Source organism: Ursus arctos, chromosome X (assembly GCF_023065955.2).
Source record: "Ursus arctos isolate Adak ecotype North America chromosome X, UrsArc2.0, whole genome shotgun sequence".
In the NCBI taxonomy this organism is placed as follows: domain Eukaryota; kingdom Metazoa; phylum Chordata; class Mammalia; order Carnivora; family Ursidae; genus Ursus; species Ursus arctos.
Window position 1 is genome coordinate 116,838,512 of NC_079873.1, and position 16,529 is coordinate 116,855,040.

At 46.3% G+C, this 16,529-nt stretch overlaps 1 protein-coding gene across 14 annotated transcripts in view; it reads left to right on the forward strand.

The window, feature by feature from the left end:
- ARHGEF6 (Rac/Cdc42 guanine nucleotide exchange factor 6) overlaps nucleotides 1-16,452 on the forward strand; it is a 112,428-nt gene extending 95,976 nt beyond the window's left edge. For 4 of the 14 annotated variants that reach the window (XM_044392447.3, XM_057314834.1, XM_044392448.3 and 1 more), the window contains 10 exons: nucleotides 2,089-2,175; nucleotides 2,967-3,045; nucleotides 3,863-4,005; nucleotides 5,269-5,406; nucleotides 6,936-6,956; nucleotides 8,063-8,156; nucleotides 9,204-9,293; nucleotides 11,143-11,242; nucleotides 12,859-12,913; nucleotides 14,006-16,452. In XM_044392447.3, coding sequence (XP_044248382.1) covers nucleotides 2,089-2,175; nucleotides 2,967-3,045; nucleotides 3,863-4,005; nucleotides 5,269-5,406; nucleotides 6,936-6,956; nucleotides 8,063-8,156; nucleotides 9,204-9,293; nucleotides 11,143-11,242; nucleotides 12,859-12,913; nucleotides 14,006-14,146 — 948 coding nt within the window. In that variant the 3' untranslated portion in view covers nucleotides 14,147-16,452. Of the gene's footprint in view, nucleotides 1-2,088; nucleotides 2,176-2,966; nucleotides 3,046-3,862; nucleotides 4,006-5,268; nucleotides 5,407-6,935; nucleotides 6,957-8,044; nucleotides 8,157-9,203; nucleotides 9,294-11,142; nucleotides 11,243-12,858; nucleotides 12,914-14,005 lie in introns of all 14 variants that reach the window. The other 10 variants (XM_057314821.1, XM_048213302.2, XM_048213305.2 and 7 more) reach the window with 6 other exon arrangements.
- Nucleotides 16,453-16,529: the final 77 nt, after the last annotated feature.

Here is a 16,529-nt window from a genome sequence, read left to right on the forward strand (position 1 = left end):
AACACCGCGAAGGGGGTGTTGATGATACGTAATCAGATGAGCATGTGTGTCAGGTAAACCGGAGCGGAGGGGGCTGGCCACAGAAGGACCAGCTGTGTTACAAAGTGAGAATCACCCCCCCCACGGAGGTGGTTGGGGAGAAAATGAAACCGCAGGGGGCAAATCTGAGCCCCGTTTAGGAGGGCAAGTCGAGAGAAAGCAGTGCTCTGTGGGCTGGAGGAGATGATTAGTGTCGCCTTAGGCCTGTTCACTAGCAGGTGACCAACCGCAGGTCTCCAGGTGGAGAGGTCTTGTAGCGGCTGTTACCGCAGTAGGGGAACGCGGGTGGGAGGGCAGAGTCAGAGGCAGACGTGTAGCTGTCCCTGACAGATGTGCCTTCCTAGGAAGTAAATATCCAGAGAGAAGCACGCAAGGCTGAAGATGGATGATGTCTTTTAGGAAGGGGGCAGAGTAGGGGAGGAAGGGTGCTTATGTCACCTGGCATGATTTATCGGGTGTTAGAATTGCCTTCCCGGTCCCAAAACATCTTCCCATAGTCCCTGACAGGTCTCTGTCAGAGATTCATTACTTGGGGTTAACAAGCGATCTCATTTAAGATGCAGATGCCCTGGGGAGGGTTAATGTGGCTACAAGTCTAACTATTAGTCTTTCACACCTTTGGGATAAACCTCTCGGGTGAAGGGAGGAGGAGCCAGTGCCTGAAGGAGCCGACAGAGAGAAGTGGGGGCGTGTGTTGTCATGGAAACCCCGGCAGGGAGGGGCGGTGGAAAGTGGTCAGCCTGCTGAGTGCTGCCGAAGGTTCAGAGGTCAAGGAGTACGGAGACCAAGAAGAAGCCATTGGATTTCGCTAGAAGGCAGTTATTGATGACTTTGAGAGGGCAGTGGGGCTGCAGTTAGGGAGGAATCAATGGGGAGAAAAATGAAGGCAGCAAGTAATTTGGCAAGAAAATGTCAAGGCACGGGGTCCTGGCATCCTTGGGAGATAGTGGTGGTCCGGTTCCAGAGCCCCGCTGTAAAGCCAGCAGTGCAGTGAAGCCAGTCAAATCAAGTTTTCGGTCTCTCGGGGCATATAAAAGTTTTCTGTACGCTATACTCCAGTTTATTAGGCGTGCAATAGCGTTATGTCAAAACGCAGTACGTACCTTAATCAAAAATACTTTACTGCTAAAAAATGCTAACCATCATCGGAGCCTTCAGTGAGTCATAATCACTGATCGCCATAACAATACAGTAATAGTGAAAAAGATTGAAATGTGGCAAGAATTACCAAAACGTGACAGAGACATGAAGTGAGCAAATGCTGTTGGAAAAACGGCGCCTGCGGACTTGCTCCACGCAGGGTTGGCTCAGACCTTCAATCGTAAAAATCGCAGCATCCGTGAAGCGCAGTACAGAAAGATGTAAGGCTGCAGAGAACTTGCTAGAAGAGTGAGCCTCGAAGGATTGCCCTTCTCAAGTGCAAGGAAAGAGATGGAGAGAAGCATAAGGATCATTGTAGCTAGCACGGCTGGCGTGTAAGCTGAACAGAATTTTTTTGCACCTACTAATCGTCTGTTTAAGGGGTTCAGAGAAGCCCTTCTGTGTGAAATTTCCTTTTGTGCCATTTTCAAAAAGTACTTACTTCTTCGCATTACATGGGTACGATAGTTATCTTGTTCTTACCGATTAAAAGTGATTTTATGAATAAGAATTTAATACATGTGCTAGAGCACGGGAAACTTCCTGTTGCCTGAAAGCCCCTTCTGTTTTTGCTCCTTTTCAAAATCATTTTCATTTTGTGACCCCAGAGCCTTGTGCCTTGGCATGAACCGTGTGACCTCTCAGGCATGCGTCCTTGGGAAACAAGCATGGTTATTTGTATCTAACTGTTATGTAAAGGAAGAGAGAGAAACCACGGGTTTGTACTCCTTTCAAAACAAAATTCAACTAGTTTGGTGCTTTGGGGTTGGGTGTCTTTTTTTAAATGTCACTGTTCGTGTTTCGTTGCCTTGCATAAGCTCTGCCTTATACAACAGTGACTCCAGAAATTCTTAACAAATAAAATGTCCAATTTCTGTTCTCCACTAAGCACGTGTCATTTCACTTTAGGAAAAAGAGGAGCGGTACCTCCTGTTGTTCTCAAGTGTCTTGATAATGTTATCGGCAAGTCCTCGGATGAGTGGCTTTATCTATCAGGTTAGTAGATTTCATATAAAGCAAATAGCAGGACCCAGAATGAAAACAGGTTTCCATCCAGATGCAGTATTTCCACTATGGCATTAAAAGCTCCAGCCAGAGAACACAAAATGTTCTGACCCTTTGTTGTAATTAAACAGCTTATAAGAGCAGATGTTCCTTAGATCGGAAACCTTTATACTGCTGTAATGGGTTTATCTTCAATGTCCACTGCTAGGTTATGAATGTTTAAATAGAACTCTAATTAGCAGCCATGTTTCACGGGCTCATCTCATATCATTATTGCTGAGAATCTGTAAAGCTGGGACCCACTCCTATGACTGTCTGATCACAGTCATATCACATGATTCGAGGTTCTGAGGTGCAAGTCGTGAAACTGCTTAGGAAGTTCAGCTTCCTTCAGCCCGCTCCCCAAATATGGAGGGCCATGAGTTATGGTTGACTGTTTTAGCTGGCATCGCAATGACTAATTTTCATAAAATTGGACTTTAAAAAAAAAAACTTTACTTTGTTGACTGATTCTCCCACAAATGTGTTAGAAAAAAGTAAGCTGTTTGTAAATCCCCACCGTATGGTTTAGGGCGTGTGAGCAAAACACAACCCACATTTCCCCCTTGCTTTCTTGTCTAATTAAAATTGAAAACAGGGAAACATACTATCTTTTGACAGGCCAGAGAAATCTGTTTAGCCGTCATTCAGCAGTGATTCCCGAGAGGGTCAGAAAAATCTAATAGACATAAGCAGAGGTGCATATAACCACAGAATTAATGGAAATGTTCTTTCTCTGATAGGGAAAAATACCAGTAGCGGGAATGGTGGTGACTAGATTAGATGAAATTGAAGGGAATGACAACACATTTGAAATCACAGGTAGGTAATTTTCTCTTTTTTGAGTAGCTACTTGAAATCTTTTTTGGGACAAAGTGGGATTTGAATAAATAAATGCCATTATTTTCTGTGATAATTCTATGCGTGAGCTTTACCGGGCACGGCAAAGTATGTTAGCTCTCCTGGGATAATTAGGGTCCAGCGATAGAACACAGTCTCCTGGTCATTCAGAAGCCTCGGTGTTGCCATTAGTTCCAATCTCTTCTTGCCTAAGAGCCACTTGTTAGAACTCAGAATAACAAAATGGACTGATGTAAGTGCCCAAACTGAGCAAAATGCTAGGCCTGATCTTTTGGCCTGTGGTCCCTTTTGCCAGGCCCGTGTGATTTCCTTGTGACGGTGGTATGTTTTGTAGGGACACAGCACAGGGGCTGATGCTGGGATGATGGCCCCGGGCCTTACCCCCTTCTTCCCCAGTAGGGAGCCCGAGATTAGATGTTGGCCTTGTTTCAACTTGAATAGTGAGTGAAGTGGTACGGTATTCTCATGGGAGGCTGTCAACAAGATGGGCTCTGTCCTTAAATTTTTGCCCTGTGAGTTTGTTTAAAGTTTTAGACAACTTTCCTCAGATTCTGTAAGCAGTGGAAGTCAAGGGCAGTTTTAAAAATCAGTTACAGGTATTTATTTCCTGACTTCTTGACCTGATCCTGACATAGAAGTTTCCACAGGGTTATCCCCTAGGTGTGAACCTTCCTGAAAACAGACACCCAAGTCTTAGTTGCATCAAGTCTGTGTATGAAGGAGGCGAGCTCAGGCTTCTCGCCTCTTGTTTCCAAATGCTCCCCGTCGGGCAATGCAGGTAACATGGAGAGAATCGTGATCCACTGCAACAACAGCCAGGACTTCCAGGAGTGGCTGGAGCAGCTGTGCAGACTGATCCGGGGACCGGCCTCCTGCAGTTCGTTATCCAAAACGTCGTCGTCGTCTTGTAGCGCTCATTCCGTAAGTGGTCCCCTCGCGCTGTCCGGGCATTGTTAAGGCTCTCGTCAGACCTGCCTGCAGGGGACTTACGAGAATCAGTGAGCATGGCCTTAGCCTTCAGCTTGTCTATATTTGTAGGTTTCGAAGTACAGTAAAACCTCAATAATTCTGATTTCTTGTTGTGGCCCATCCAAATTAAGACAAAGGTGTACCGAGAGATATGCACTTTTGTTTGACGGTATTAAGGGACTCCCTCTCCCCACAAACTGCTGGCAAAGTTTTTCTCATCCGAAGTCCCACCAGGATATTTCGGTGACACACAAAATTCATTTTAATTAGGGGCGCCTGGGTGGCACAGCGGCTAAGCATCTGCCTTCGGCTCAGGGCGTGATCCCGGCGTTATGGGATCGAGCCCCACATCAGGCTCCTCCGCTATGAGCCTGCTTCTTCCTCTCGCACTCCCCCTGCTTGTGTTCCCTCTCTCGCTGGCTATCTCTATCTCTGTTGAATAAATAAATAAAATCTTTAAAAAAAATTCGTTTTAATTAGCAACCATTAGTCTCCTATTCATTGTGTGCTGAGTCAAAACACGGTTTACCCTCACCAGGACTAAAGCCCTACCGTGTAATCTCATTTATGCTGCCACATTCACTAGGTCACCTTCAAGGGTAAACTTTCAGTGTTGCCTTCTTCTAAGTTATCACAAATTTGGAATTCCTGGAATTGGAATCGATGAGATTTGACTGTACTTGTTGAGTGAGAGTGAAGATTGCCATGTTTTCTGTTAACACTCAAACCGGTGATGCCAAAACTCCAGTCTCAAGCACTGTGTGTTGTGGGAAGAACGAGGGCTTTGGCATCAGACCTGAGTTCAAATATTGGCTTTGTCCGTCGCCAGCTAGTTACATTGCTTTGCTGAGGTTCGTCTTCGGTCATTCCGCTGAAATAACTTATTTCGGCACCTAGTCGAGCGCCCAACGCACGACTGAACCCATTCGATGTTGACTCTGCTTTCCTCTCTTCTAAAGGAAAGCCACCCCTGGCTTGAGTGAAATTCCAGAAGAGAGAGGGAAGACAGGATCATAGGATGTTGAGTCAATGTGGTGCTGTCCCTAGAGACCCCATAAGCTGGACTGGAAAGTGCCAGTTCTCAAACTGGAGACTTTTGTTTTCCCACCTTTCCTTTTCTATGGCTGGCTTTGCTGATCCAATGACACTGTTGCTGTTCTCTCGCCGTGTGGCCCAAGGTCGGGGTCAGATGGCAGATTGCCAACATCTCATCAGACATTTTCCCAGTCTTTTAGCTCTACTGGACAGCCCCGAGGACCCCTGGAACCTCCTCAAATTATAAAACCGTGGAGTTTAAGTTGTCTACGACCTGCGCCTCCACTTAGACCATCAGCAGCACTAGGTTATAAAGAGGTAATTTCGCTACATATGATATAAAATGCTTCTGACAAGCTCATGTCAATGTGCTAGAATTTATGCTAGGGGATACATGTCAGTCAGTTGTGAATTGTTAGACTCAGGGATTTCTTGTTTCGTAATTTCCCTTTTCCCTAGTGTCCCTGCACAGATATTTATCAAATATCCACAGGGTTTATGTGCACTGCCTGAGTTCCCTGGTCCCCTCCTGATGTGCCTCTGGTTCACCTTTCTGATGACACGACAGTTGTAACCTTCGGCAATCACGTCCACCCATCTCAAACGAGAGCCACTTCATTGGACTTGAATTTCCACCCAAGCAGACCCAGTTCTGCATGTGGGAGCCTTTATGATCTATTAAAGCCAAACCAAGAAAGTCTTATGGGACCAGGCCATGAGTCTGAACTGTGAAGGTGTGGACTTTTTGCTGCAGTTGGGAAGGGAAAAGAATTTAAATAGAGGCTTCTAGACAACAACCTTAGAGGGCAGTGGATATTTGGGTAGTGTGGGGACTTCATGGTTCTTTCTATTTTTCCCTGAAAGCTGTGGTCAGAAATGTCAGTCACCAGCTTCTGTTGACTGTGGGGGCTGTTACTTTTTCCATCCAAACAGTGTTTTTTTCCCCCTAAGCTTTTTCTCACCGTTTCAGCTTTCAGCAAAGAGCCTCATTTATTATGAACTGTTCTTTACCTAGGTCTTACCGAGAGAAGGTTTAAGTCCGTGACAGTTACGAGGCACATCTTAGAATTAGGGGGCAAAGACACCATATATTTCTATATCGAATGTGTGTTTTGATGCATGACACAGATTTAGCTCAATTTTAAGTTTGTCTCGATCTCAAACACCGTGCTGTTTCGGTTAATTGTTGCCTCCAACTCCGAGTGCAGTAAAAATAAAACAATCTTTGGACACCGGAGGATTTTTTGATCATTTCAACTGGGCACAACAGGAGAAATAATGCTCGAGCTGAATCCTTATTACGTACCTCTGTTCAGAATGGGACCAAGAAACAGTCCCACAGGTTTGCTTTGGAAATGGACCAGTGATACCTGCAAGCATCCAATTTTCCTCTCTGATTACGTAAACTGGGAGCACCACTTCATAGCTATCTGGGTCCCCTTTTTAACGATGGCTATTTTGTAATTGTCAGTTACTAAGTTCAAGTGAAGGTGAGCCTTGAAGGGTAAAGTTGACTTAATCCTTCACAGAACTAATCCATTAAAACTAAGGCATGATCATGTTGTTTCTGCTGGGAGAAGAGAGTTATTAATATATTCTTACCACGTAGTATGTATTTCGGTTATTTTCAGTATTTGTGATTCTGCACAGAACTGTATTCCTTGGGCTTTTGCATGACGATATTGCATCTGAGACTAATGTGGGAAACATGATGATATTCTCTCTGTGTAATTGATGATAACACTAACATTTCAAATGTTGTTTTAGAATTATTGATAAATGGATTTGGTCATTATAACCATCGACCTCTCACGCTCATCTTCTCTTTCTTTACATATTCACTTTAGAGGATGTCTTATATCTTAAAGGTAAGGGTAGAACAATATCTTTGGCTTACAGTGACATCATAATGCTGTGCTGTAACCTTTGATGAATGAAGCTTTCCTTTATGCTTGTTTTGTCCCTTGTTCTAATTGGTGGCTAAAATATGAAGATGCAAATCTGACATGTAAGTACGTTCTTCAAAAAAGCAGGCTTTTGTGAAATACGTTTGAAAACGTCATCCTAGATGCCCTAAAAATGCCTGTTTTCTTTGTGTGTATGTGGTTTTTAATGCTCTTTTTCCTGTTACTTTTGTCACACGGGAGTTTTCCGTGTCTATGCGTTTTCAAGTCAAAGTGGGTCACTGTGGCTAAGTGGAAGAAATTAAATTCTTTCTTCCATATATTTTAAGGTACTGATTATTATCCAAACACCACGTATATGCATCACATGGGAGATTGGGAGAAGAATGGTCACCAGGGTCTAAGATTCTAATCCGTTTACTTGGGCACGTGATAATGGACCCCGGTTATTCAGATGGCAAGAGCAAATTCAATAATCCATGGCTCTTTTATCTCCTCATTAAAAATATGGCTTTCTATATGTATATTTAAGCTTGGGTCTACACCCATGACTCCTGACCCCAAGTTATTTATCCAGAGATCCCTCATTTGGCTCTTCTCTCTGCCTTCAGGGAAAGTATTCAGTCCCTCTGCCTTAATTTTCCCATCTGACAAATGGAAATTAATATTCTTCTTTGTGGGACTGTTGCTAAGGAAAATGTGTTTAAACCGCTTGGAAGCTCTTTGAAAAGCAGAATGTACTACAGTTGTTATTTAATTCCCTTAAAACTGTATCAGTGAGGACTATAAAGCAAGTTAGGAGTACGATTATTTCCCTAGGATCGACACACACTACTTTCTGTACAGATGGCACCTGTCCCTATGGCAATTGAGAAGACAGTGTCATTGCCTCTGTTTTATGTAACCTTTTAGAGTTTATTGGAGCCATTTTTATTGTGTATGTTATTAAATTTTGGTGCATTCTGGAAACGGTCAAAATAAGAGAGCCATTCAGTTTAATTTCATTTGTTCTTTTTAATTTGTTTTCGGGGAGAGAATTCTCATTCATAAAGAAACCTCTATCCTTACAGGAGTCTAGTAAAAGCCCCAAAACGATGAAGAAGTTTCTTCATAAAAGAAAGACGGAAAGAAAGCCATCGGAGGAGGAATATGTGATTCGGAAAAGTATGTGTTTTATACTTTTGGACAGTCGGTTATGGATGAGCTAGTGGAAGAATGTTGTTGAAAGCAGATGATTGGAGCAGGTTGTCTTCTCTATCACCTGTTACACAAAGAAAAATGCACGCGTTCTAGGGTTTGGTCACCTCTAGGCTTTTTGAACGAGCTGCCTGCCGCTGCACTTCACGTGATCTGAGGCAGACGCCCTCTGTGTGGCCTTCGCGTTCCATAATTTTGTCCCACCTGGTTCAGAACCACCAAAGGGTCCCGTTTGCTAGGGATACGTTTTTTTTCCCCTTAGTTTCTGATGCCCAAGATGTTTTTCCCCTACTGAGATAGACTAAACAGACCTGAAGGCTGAAATCCTTCTGGAAGTTTAATGCTCCCTGACGTTCCCAGTTAGCCGAGGAATCAGCCTGCTACCGCGTAGAAACGGCTTGATTCCGAGGCGGACTGCACAGTCGGTCGGCCGGGCCGCATGTACGCATTTGCCTCTGCGGCTGGGACCAAGGTACTTTGGGACACACGTGAAGGAGTAAGTGATGCGTCACAAAGGGTGTCTCAGCCACAAATACAGTCTGGAGAAATCCTTGCCGGACTCCAGCTTCTGCATGGCCCAGCCTGCCCCTGGGTGCGCGCATCAGCCCTCTAGCAGGGTTCCACCCCCCCAGTCCCTTCAAGACGAGTCGGAGGGGGAGGGGAAGGAGGGAGAATCATGCTGGCTGGTTAGAAAAAATGGGTGCGGTCTATGGGGGAAATCTTCCTAGAGAAGGGAAGCCTTGCAGTTTGGAGGAGAGGTGGGTGGTGGTGTATGTCGGGTGAGAACCGAGGCTAGTGCCACGCCCGGTGCTGTCATTGTGGCCCCTCGGAGTCTAGTAGAAGCCCCCACACGATGAAAAAGTTGCCTCAGAAAAGAAAAATGGAATGAAAGCGGCCAGAGGAGGCTTTCTGGTCCGGGAAGCCAGGCCCCAGCTGCTGAGCGCACTGCGTCATTTTGGGGGTCCAGAGACGGCTCTGTCTCTCTGCAAAGTCATTATTCATTAAATCCGACAGGTACCGCTGCTCTGGAAGAGGACGCGCAGATCCTTAAAGTGATCGAAGCCTACTGCACCAGCGCCAATTTTCAACAAGGTCATGGCTCAAGTACGTTCCCCCCAAACCACTTTCTCTAATGAACGCTGCTTCTTTTTGGCTGCTCAGCGCCTCTTTGAAAAAAGAGAAAAGCAGGTGACCCTGTGCGGAGGAGCGCTTGCAGAACTGCATCTTTCCGATAAGGTGCTTTGAGCTGCCGGGCGGCGTGTTTACCCGCTGTTTCTTTTTCACCCAAAGAGAAAAGAGAGACGCAAGAGTAAAAGAGTTGGAGGTGATAGAAATGAAAAAAAAAAAAAGTTTTTTAAAAAGTCCTTCTCGTTTGAAGTACACAGATGCCTTCACCAGCACTAGTTAGGAATTAAAGAGCCCAGAGAGTTCCTGTGTCTGTGAACTGATGCTAATCTCTTCTCATAGGCAGATTTGGAAAGGAAGTCACAATACTATCTTTGATCAGCTGCATATTTAAGCGAACAGTGCTTCACCCAGCTCAAGTTTCAGAGTTGCTCTGAAAATCTGGACAGGTAGCTGCTTAGCAGGGGCTGTTTGGAATGTCTGCAGCTTACAGGGAGCTATCGGGGAAGGGTACCCCCCCCACCTCCCAGCACCTTTCAGGCTACAAACTGAAAGCAAGATGAGGTTTTCTAATTGATCCTTGAGCTTTTTATAAAAACCAGGTCGCATTTGGTTCTGCCTTGGCTTCCGTGATGATAGACATTCAGGAGACCTGGTGTGAGGTGTTTGCATCGGCATAAGCAGTGAGTCGTCCACGGTGCTCCCTGTTGGACAGCTACTGACCAGTCACTCGAGTGGGGGTGGGGATCCCTTGGGTGGATTGCCTTGACTGATGCCTTCAAAGTCACATGCCCCTAAGGCTGGCGTGAGGAAAGCATTTGATGTCAGACTTAACACGTTTGACCGTGAAGAGAGGCCTGTCCTACGTCCTGCTTCACAGACAGGTCCTGGCCGTGGCTTTGGGCATGCCCAGCTCTGAGAACAAGTTTCAAGGAGGCAGGAACGGAAAGGGAGAGCAGTTTGGGGTACGAAAACTCGGAAAGAGAGGGGGACTGGGAGACAGCAGAAGAAGCATCCCTCGTACAAAACGTGACCTCATCTGCTCCCCAAACCCGCTCTCTTCACAGTGACAGCGCCCGCAGATCTGTAGGAGGTGCAGGCAGGTGTTCTGGCCTCAAGAGGCACGCTTCCGCCCCTCTTGCCCAGCCTGCCGCTGACACGCGGCAAGGGTCTAGCATCATGGCGACCTCCCATCCTCTGTCCCTCTCCCGCCGGAAGTCCTGTTTCCCAGGAACTGACTGCTGTTACTTCCCGTGGCATTTAAGCAGTCAGTCTGTCCATCTGCCGTCTGCTTAGTAAGCACCTGTGCAGTGCTGGGCCCTGTGGAAGGCACAGACACTGCCATGTCAGCAACAGGGAGGCAGTGAGCGCACACAACTTGAAGATCGAAGATGAAGGGCTCGTACTCCAAGAGGAAGGATCCAGAAGTGAGGGGGAGGTTGGAGGTGCAGGAGCTGTCTGGTCCAGTCCCTTATCTGTTCTGTCACCTCTTCCATCCCCAGAGCCTAGAGACAGTCTGAGCAGAGCCATAAGGATGCCCACGTCTTTGTGCTGATGTGATAATCCCCAACCCCCGCTCTACCCTTGACCAAAATGGGCTTCACTGACAACATGTCCCCCGCCTTGGCCAAAATCGAATCGATGTATTTGTCTGTTTTCTCATGTCAGGAAGATTTAGTCAGCAAATGTTGGACGACTGTTCTCTGGGTGCAAGGCAGCAACGTGCCATCACCAAAGACCCCCCAATGACAATAGTAGAAGGGGCCAACATCTAGAGTCGCCTTGGGTAACTCTCCCCTCTCCTCCCTCTCACAACCCTTGTTTGTAGGTGCTCGCAAAGATTCGCTCCCACAAGTCTTACTTCCCGAGGAGGAGAAACTCATCATTGAAGAAACCAGGAGCAACGGCCAGACTATCATTGAAGAGAAGTGAGTAGAGCAGGCTACCTTTCCTGATTTGTGTGGGGGCTGGAAAGAAGGTTCCGGCAGGGCAGTCATCTGTTGCAAAGCCTACACTGAAGGACAGTCTCTCCTTCTCCTGGTATATATCCTTGTTTGTTCTCACGAAGTTGGGAGCTGTGAAACGGCTGCCCCCCAACAAGGGGAAGGGGGAGGGGAGGCAGAGAGGGTGGAACTCCCTGAGTGGTGGCAGCCCCCTACGGTAAGGTGCTTCAGGGTACGCAAGACTAGCACTCCAGATGAGTCTCGATGGCACTTGGGAAGGCGACAGCGCCAATTTCCCTGGCCAGAGGGATGCTTCTCACATTTACTGAGTCAAACACTGGACTTTCACATACTTGACTTATTTAGAATCCTGCAGAAACCACTGAGATAAGCATTACTTTCACCACTTCTACTGAAGTTGAGGCTCAGGGAAATGATGCTCCCAGTGTACCTTTGTACCCTAGGCAGGGTGACCTAATGGGGGGAAATCAGGTTAAGTACCTATGGGCTCATAAAATAAACACAAAGTAGCCAAATAATTCATTTGTTTAACTTGAGTCATTTCTGAAGTCAGGCCGAAATTTGCATAGGACAGCGTATTTCAAAGTGCTTGACACCGTCAATGTGTTTTTCCATCTGGTATATGAAGTGATGTGGCAAAATGGTAAAGCTCTTGGGCTCAAGAGAACAGCCCTGGTTCAGGTCCAAATTCTACATCGTGTTAGCTGTGTGACCTGGGGCGAGCTTCTTTACTGCTCTGTGCCTCGGTTTCCCCATCTGTAAATGGGTATGACAGTAATAACTTTAAGGTTTGCTGTGGGGTTAAATGGAAGAATAAATATAAAGGCTGGCACATGGTAATCACTCGATAAATGGTAATAGTTGTAATAATAATTGTTATGAGAGCTATATTAATCCCCATATCAACTTTGTGAGGCTTGTGGGGCATGTGGTATTATCCTCGTTTTGTATGTGAAAAAGGTAAGACAAGGAGAGGAGGAGAAGGAAATTGCTTACCCAAGATTAGAGGACTGGTAAGTGGTAGGATCAGAACTGGAACCCAGATCTCTAGAGTTCTTGTCCAGGGAGAGAGCCATCTGGGAAGTAACTGAGCCAGGGCACTTTATCCTCTTTTGGGACAGATGGGATCCTCTAGAAATAAAACCCCTCACTTTGTGTCATGTAGGGTTGTGTACGGTCGGAGAGGTGAAAACAGCAATGCCATCACACAGATATCGTAGGATAGGCAGGGTCTCATGACACCCACATTACATGTTAGGTGATGTTCATTCCTGCCCCAAAGAAAGAATCAAAACCTTACGATGAGCCTTAGTCTCTCCCAAGCTGGGAAGCAAGTGGCCAAGGAGGAAGGCAATAGAGAAAAGGTGCCATGACATGGCATCCGAATGACCATGCATGCTAGCGGTTGTTTGCCCATAAAAATAAGGACCACAAGGACCGTTCATAGCAGTCTCTCTCCTGACCAGCTAGAAAGTCCACTGCTTTTCAGGATCTGTAGTTCTCGAAAGCTGCTTTTATTGTTAAGTTTTACTTAACAGTATTTCAGTGCCAGCTCTTAATCTCTGACCTTTATGTTCTAGGAGTCTGGTCGATACTGTGTATGCCTTGAAGGATGAGGTCAAAGAACTGAAACAGGTAATGAAATACAAAAGTCATTTTCTCGGGTCATATAACAGGAACAACGCGAGGAGGTGGGGATTTTTCTTGTGTCTTCGAGGTGGGTTTTGTTGATTTTACCATGTGGTCCGGGGTTTAAATTTCTCATGGTTGCGCCTATACCTATTTAGCGGTTTACAGTAGGGTCCCCTACTTAGTTGCCACTTTCATGTCCTCTGACATTTGTGAACAGAATTTTTAAAAAGCTAAGTCATCCGTGAGTGTGTGAGTGTAAAGAGAACCATAAATCTTGATTTGTGGGCTCCTCTGCAGATGTGGTCCAGTGCTTCACGATGCACACTCTTCCTGGTGTTTGGGGACAGGCTGTACCTGGTGATGGGGTAAAGGATGGACTGGAGGGGGGAGAACAGAGACTGGAAGACCACTTGGGAGGTTGTCACAAAACTCAGGGTGAGACACGATGGAATCCTGAACTGAGGCAGTGCCGTTGAGGCTGCAGAGGAGGAAAATGGATGTAAGGGGAGGCACGTCGCAGGGTTAGAGCCTGTGGAAAATGATGCCGTGGTGTTGGGATTAAGAGGGAGAGCCAGGGATTAAAGATGAAGCTTCTTATGTGGGTGTCTAGTTTGACAGGGTGGTGTCCTTCACGGAGATCAGGAGCCACAGGAGGAAGAGAAGTTTGGGGTGACGGTGGAGACACCGAGTTCACTTTAGGACGTAATGAGTTTGAGGCACTTGTAAATATCAAGTTGACACTGGGGGCTGTGGGCCTAGTGCTTGTGAGATGAGATGAGGTCAAGTGTCAAAGGGATTTGGGAGGCCCCTGAGTTGAGTTGAAGGAGAAGAGACACTAAGTGAAAAGACAGCTGAGTTGGAAGAGGGCCCAGGCCAGAGCCGTAGAGGACGCTTACACTGCAAGCAAGAAGAATGCAAAGGCTCGGCCAGAGAGGGGTGGGAGAAGCAGGGGGCTGCCTTGCCTTAGAAGCTGAGGGAGAGGAGCCCGAGGAGGGAAAGTACGGTCGGTGGTGAAGGCCGCTAAGAGGATGAGCAGAAGGAGCCCTGGGAAGGGGCCCCTTGGTTGGGGAATTAACAAGTCTCTTGCCATCATAGGAAAATAAAAGAATGAAGCAGTGCCTGGAAGAAGAATTGAAGTCAAGAAGGGACCTAGAAAAGCTGGTCCGGAGGCTGTTAAAGCAGACTGATGAGTGTATTCGGGCCGAGTCCAGTAGCAAGACCTCCATTCTTCCATAACCATCACTGTGCGGCTGGGCACACGTGCCTCTGGGGCATCTCAGAATGTCCAGTTGAATGATTTGTTTGCTCACTTCCTTGGTTTTTATTTTGTATCTGAGTCAGTCCTTCTCTCTCTCAGTCACACTCTCTCTCTCTTTCTCTGTCTCGCTGTTTGCTTGAGTATTTGTTGTCATTTGGTTATTGGTTGGTTGTTTTCTTTTTGACTGGGGTAAAAGTGAGAGGTGCTGGTAGAAGTCTCCCCAGAGTCTTTTCCATTCAATAAGAAAAGGAAAACTAGTATAGGCAAATGACTTAAACGGTCTTCAGACGGCCTTCAATTCATAGTGCCTCTGCACCAGCCATTGCCCACCCTCCACCCTGCCCTGTCACTCTTTTGGGGCTGGCCGCCATATCAAAGTGGCCGGCCGTGGCTTAGTAAATGTGAACTTGACTTTTTCTCTCATGCTTTCTTGTATCTGGAAGCCCCTCAGTACCCAAGGAGGGCAAAGCTCCTTGAGCAATGACTAGGGCAGACTAGCACATTTGCCCAGTGACCCAGCCACCGTGCCCTGACTATCATGTGCCACCCCTCAATGCACAGTTGTTTTTTTTACTGCCCTATGTTGTCTGTAAGGCCAAGAAAACAGTAGCACCCTTATTCCTTTTGTGTGGGTTTACATTTTAACTCTATGGGGCAGAAGCTCCGGTCACCCCTGCCAACACCAGACCTATTAGCAAATTGCACTAGACAATCTTCCCTTTCCGCCTCCGAGTTGACCATCCCTGACCAGCGCATGATAGGTTTTCCCCCCTGACCTTCTGCCTCGTGTCTAAGTTTTCTATTTGCCCAGTGCTTCCAGCCAACCATATGAAGCGGTGTGTGAAGCAGTATGTGTGCGCTTTGCTTACTTTTTGAAAATATAGACTGTGAGCAGTTACTTCCTCTGCATTGCATATTCAACTCGTGACTTCTCGTCCTTGAAAACAATCTGCGTTGAGGAGATATCGTGCCCTAGTAGACCGCTTTAATTCACTTTATCGCTCTCCCAGGTATGCAGCAAGAAACTACAACAGTCATCAGCCTCTTGGAGTAGGACTTGAAGTATTATTTGCAGAAATGTGCTATCGGTCCAGTTTGTATGTCCACAAGGAAAGGACCCCTCTAGTGGTCGTGTGCTGGTTGCTAGTGAAGCTCAGTATTTGGAACTGGTCCCCTAAAGTTGCGCATTGAACCAAACGGTCACCTTTGTAAGTGTCTCCAAAATTAGAACTGTGGTAAACCAGGTTTAGAAGAGGTTCCCAGAAGAGCAGAACACAGCCAAATTCGGCACAAATGAAAGTCGGCAAAAGGCTCCAGGACAGAGCAGTGCAACCCGCCCCCTCTCTCCCCAAGACAGGTGCAGCTGGGCAGGGGGGCAGATCACTGGAAAGAGAGGCAAAGAGCTAATGGACTGGTCAAAGTTGTCTTCTGGATACATTTGATGGGCGCCTATAAATGTCGGTTTTGCAAATGGTGTTCAGAAACCATACTTGAAGCTTGAATCCCCCAGCTCGCTAAGCTCTTTTTCTTTCTAGTACTGGGTGGGGTCTCGAGTTCCCCATAGCTACACGGTACAGGGCTGTTGCCCGCTTGCTGCACAGGAGAAATGGCACCATCCACAGGAAGGGGATGAGTCCTGCAGTCCCCCATCAGCCAACCGCACGGCAGCCATCTTTGAAAGCTGAAGAGTGAAGAAGATTTCTAGAAATGGCCGTTGTTCTGTTTTTAAGCCCAGCAGCTTAGACATGCCGTCCTTCACCTAAAAATTAACAGCAACCACACAGATCTGAGCATCTGCCCCGCCTGTGGTTAATCAGTGGCTTGCAGTAAATGCACAAACTATATCCATAGGGAACATTTTTTGTGATTACAAAGTACTTTAGTTGATAAGGCATAGGATTGCTTACAATATTGAAAGGTCTTTATTTTAAAGCGATGTGTACATATGCATGTTTTTGGAACTTGGCCCTTCTGAGGAGAGGCCCTCGGTACTCTGGGTAGTGAAGCTTGTGCAGAGTGGTGTCTGCGCTCACACATTAAGCAGTAATATAAAGGAAATGAAGCCATGTTAACCCGAGAGCAGTGTCTCCGTAGTTGTGTTGTTTACAATACTCTGTAAGTGGGTTCCTGTTACCCTGTAATTAAACTGCTGCCCTTAGAGGCTTTTTAGTTCCTCTTCCGTCATGTCCCTTCTTACACAAGCTCAAATTTTCTAACTTGTTTTTATTTTGAAGACTTTTAAAATGGACATTTTCAATAAATAAGAATAACGATGCTTTATAAACTAAGTCCTGTGTTTCATTTCTTTACTTTTCCTTGCTAGCTGGTGTGCAGAAAGGTTTCTCATGCAGTGACAGCTTC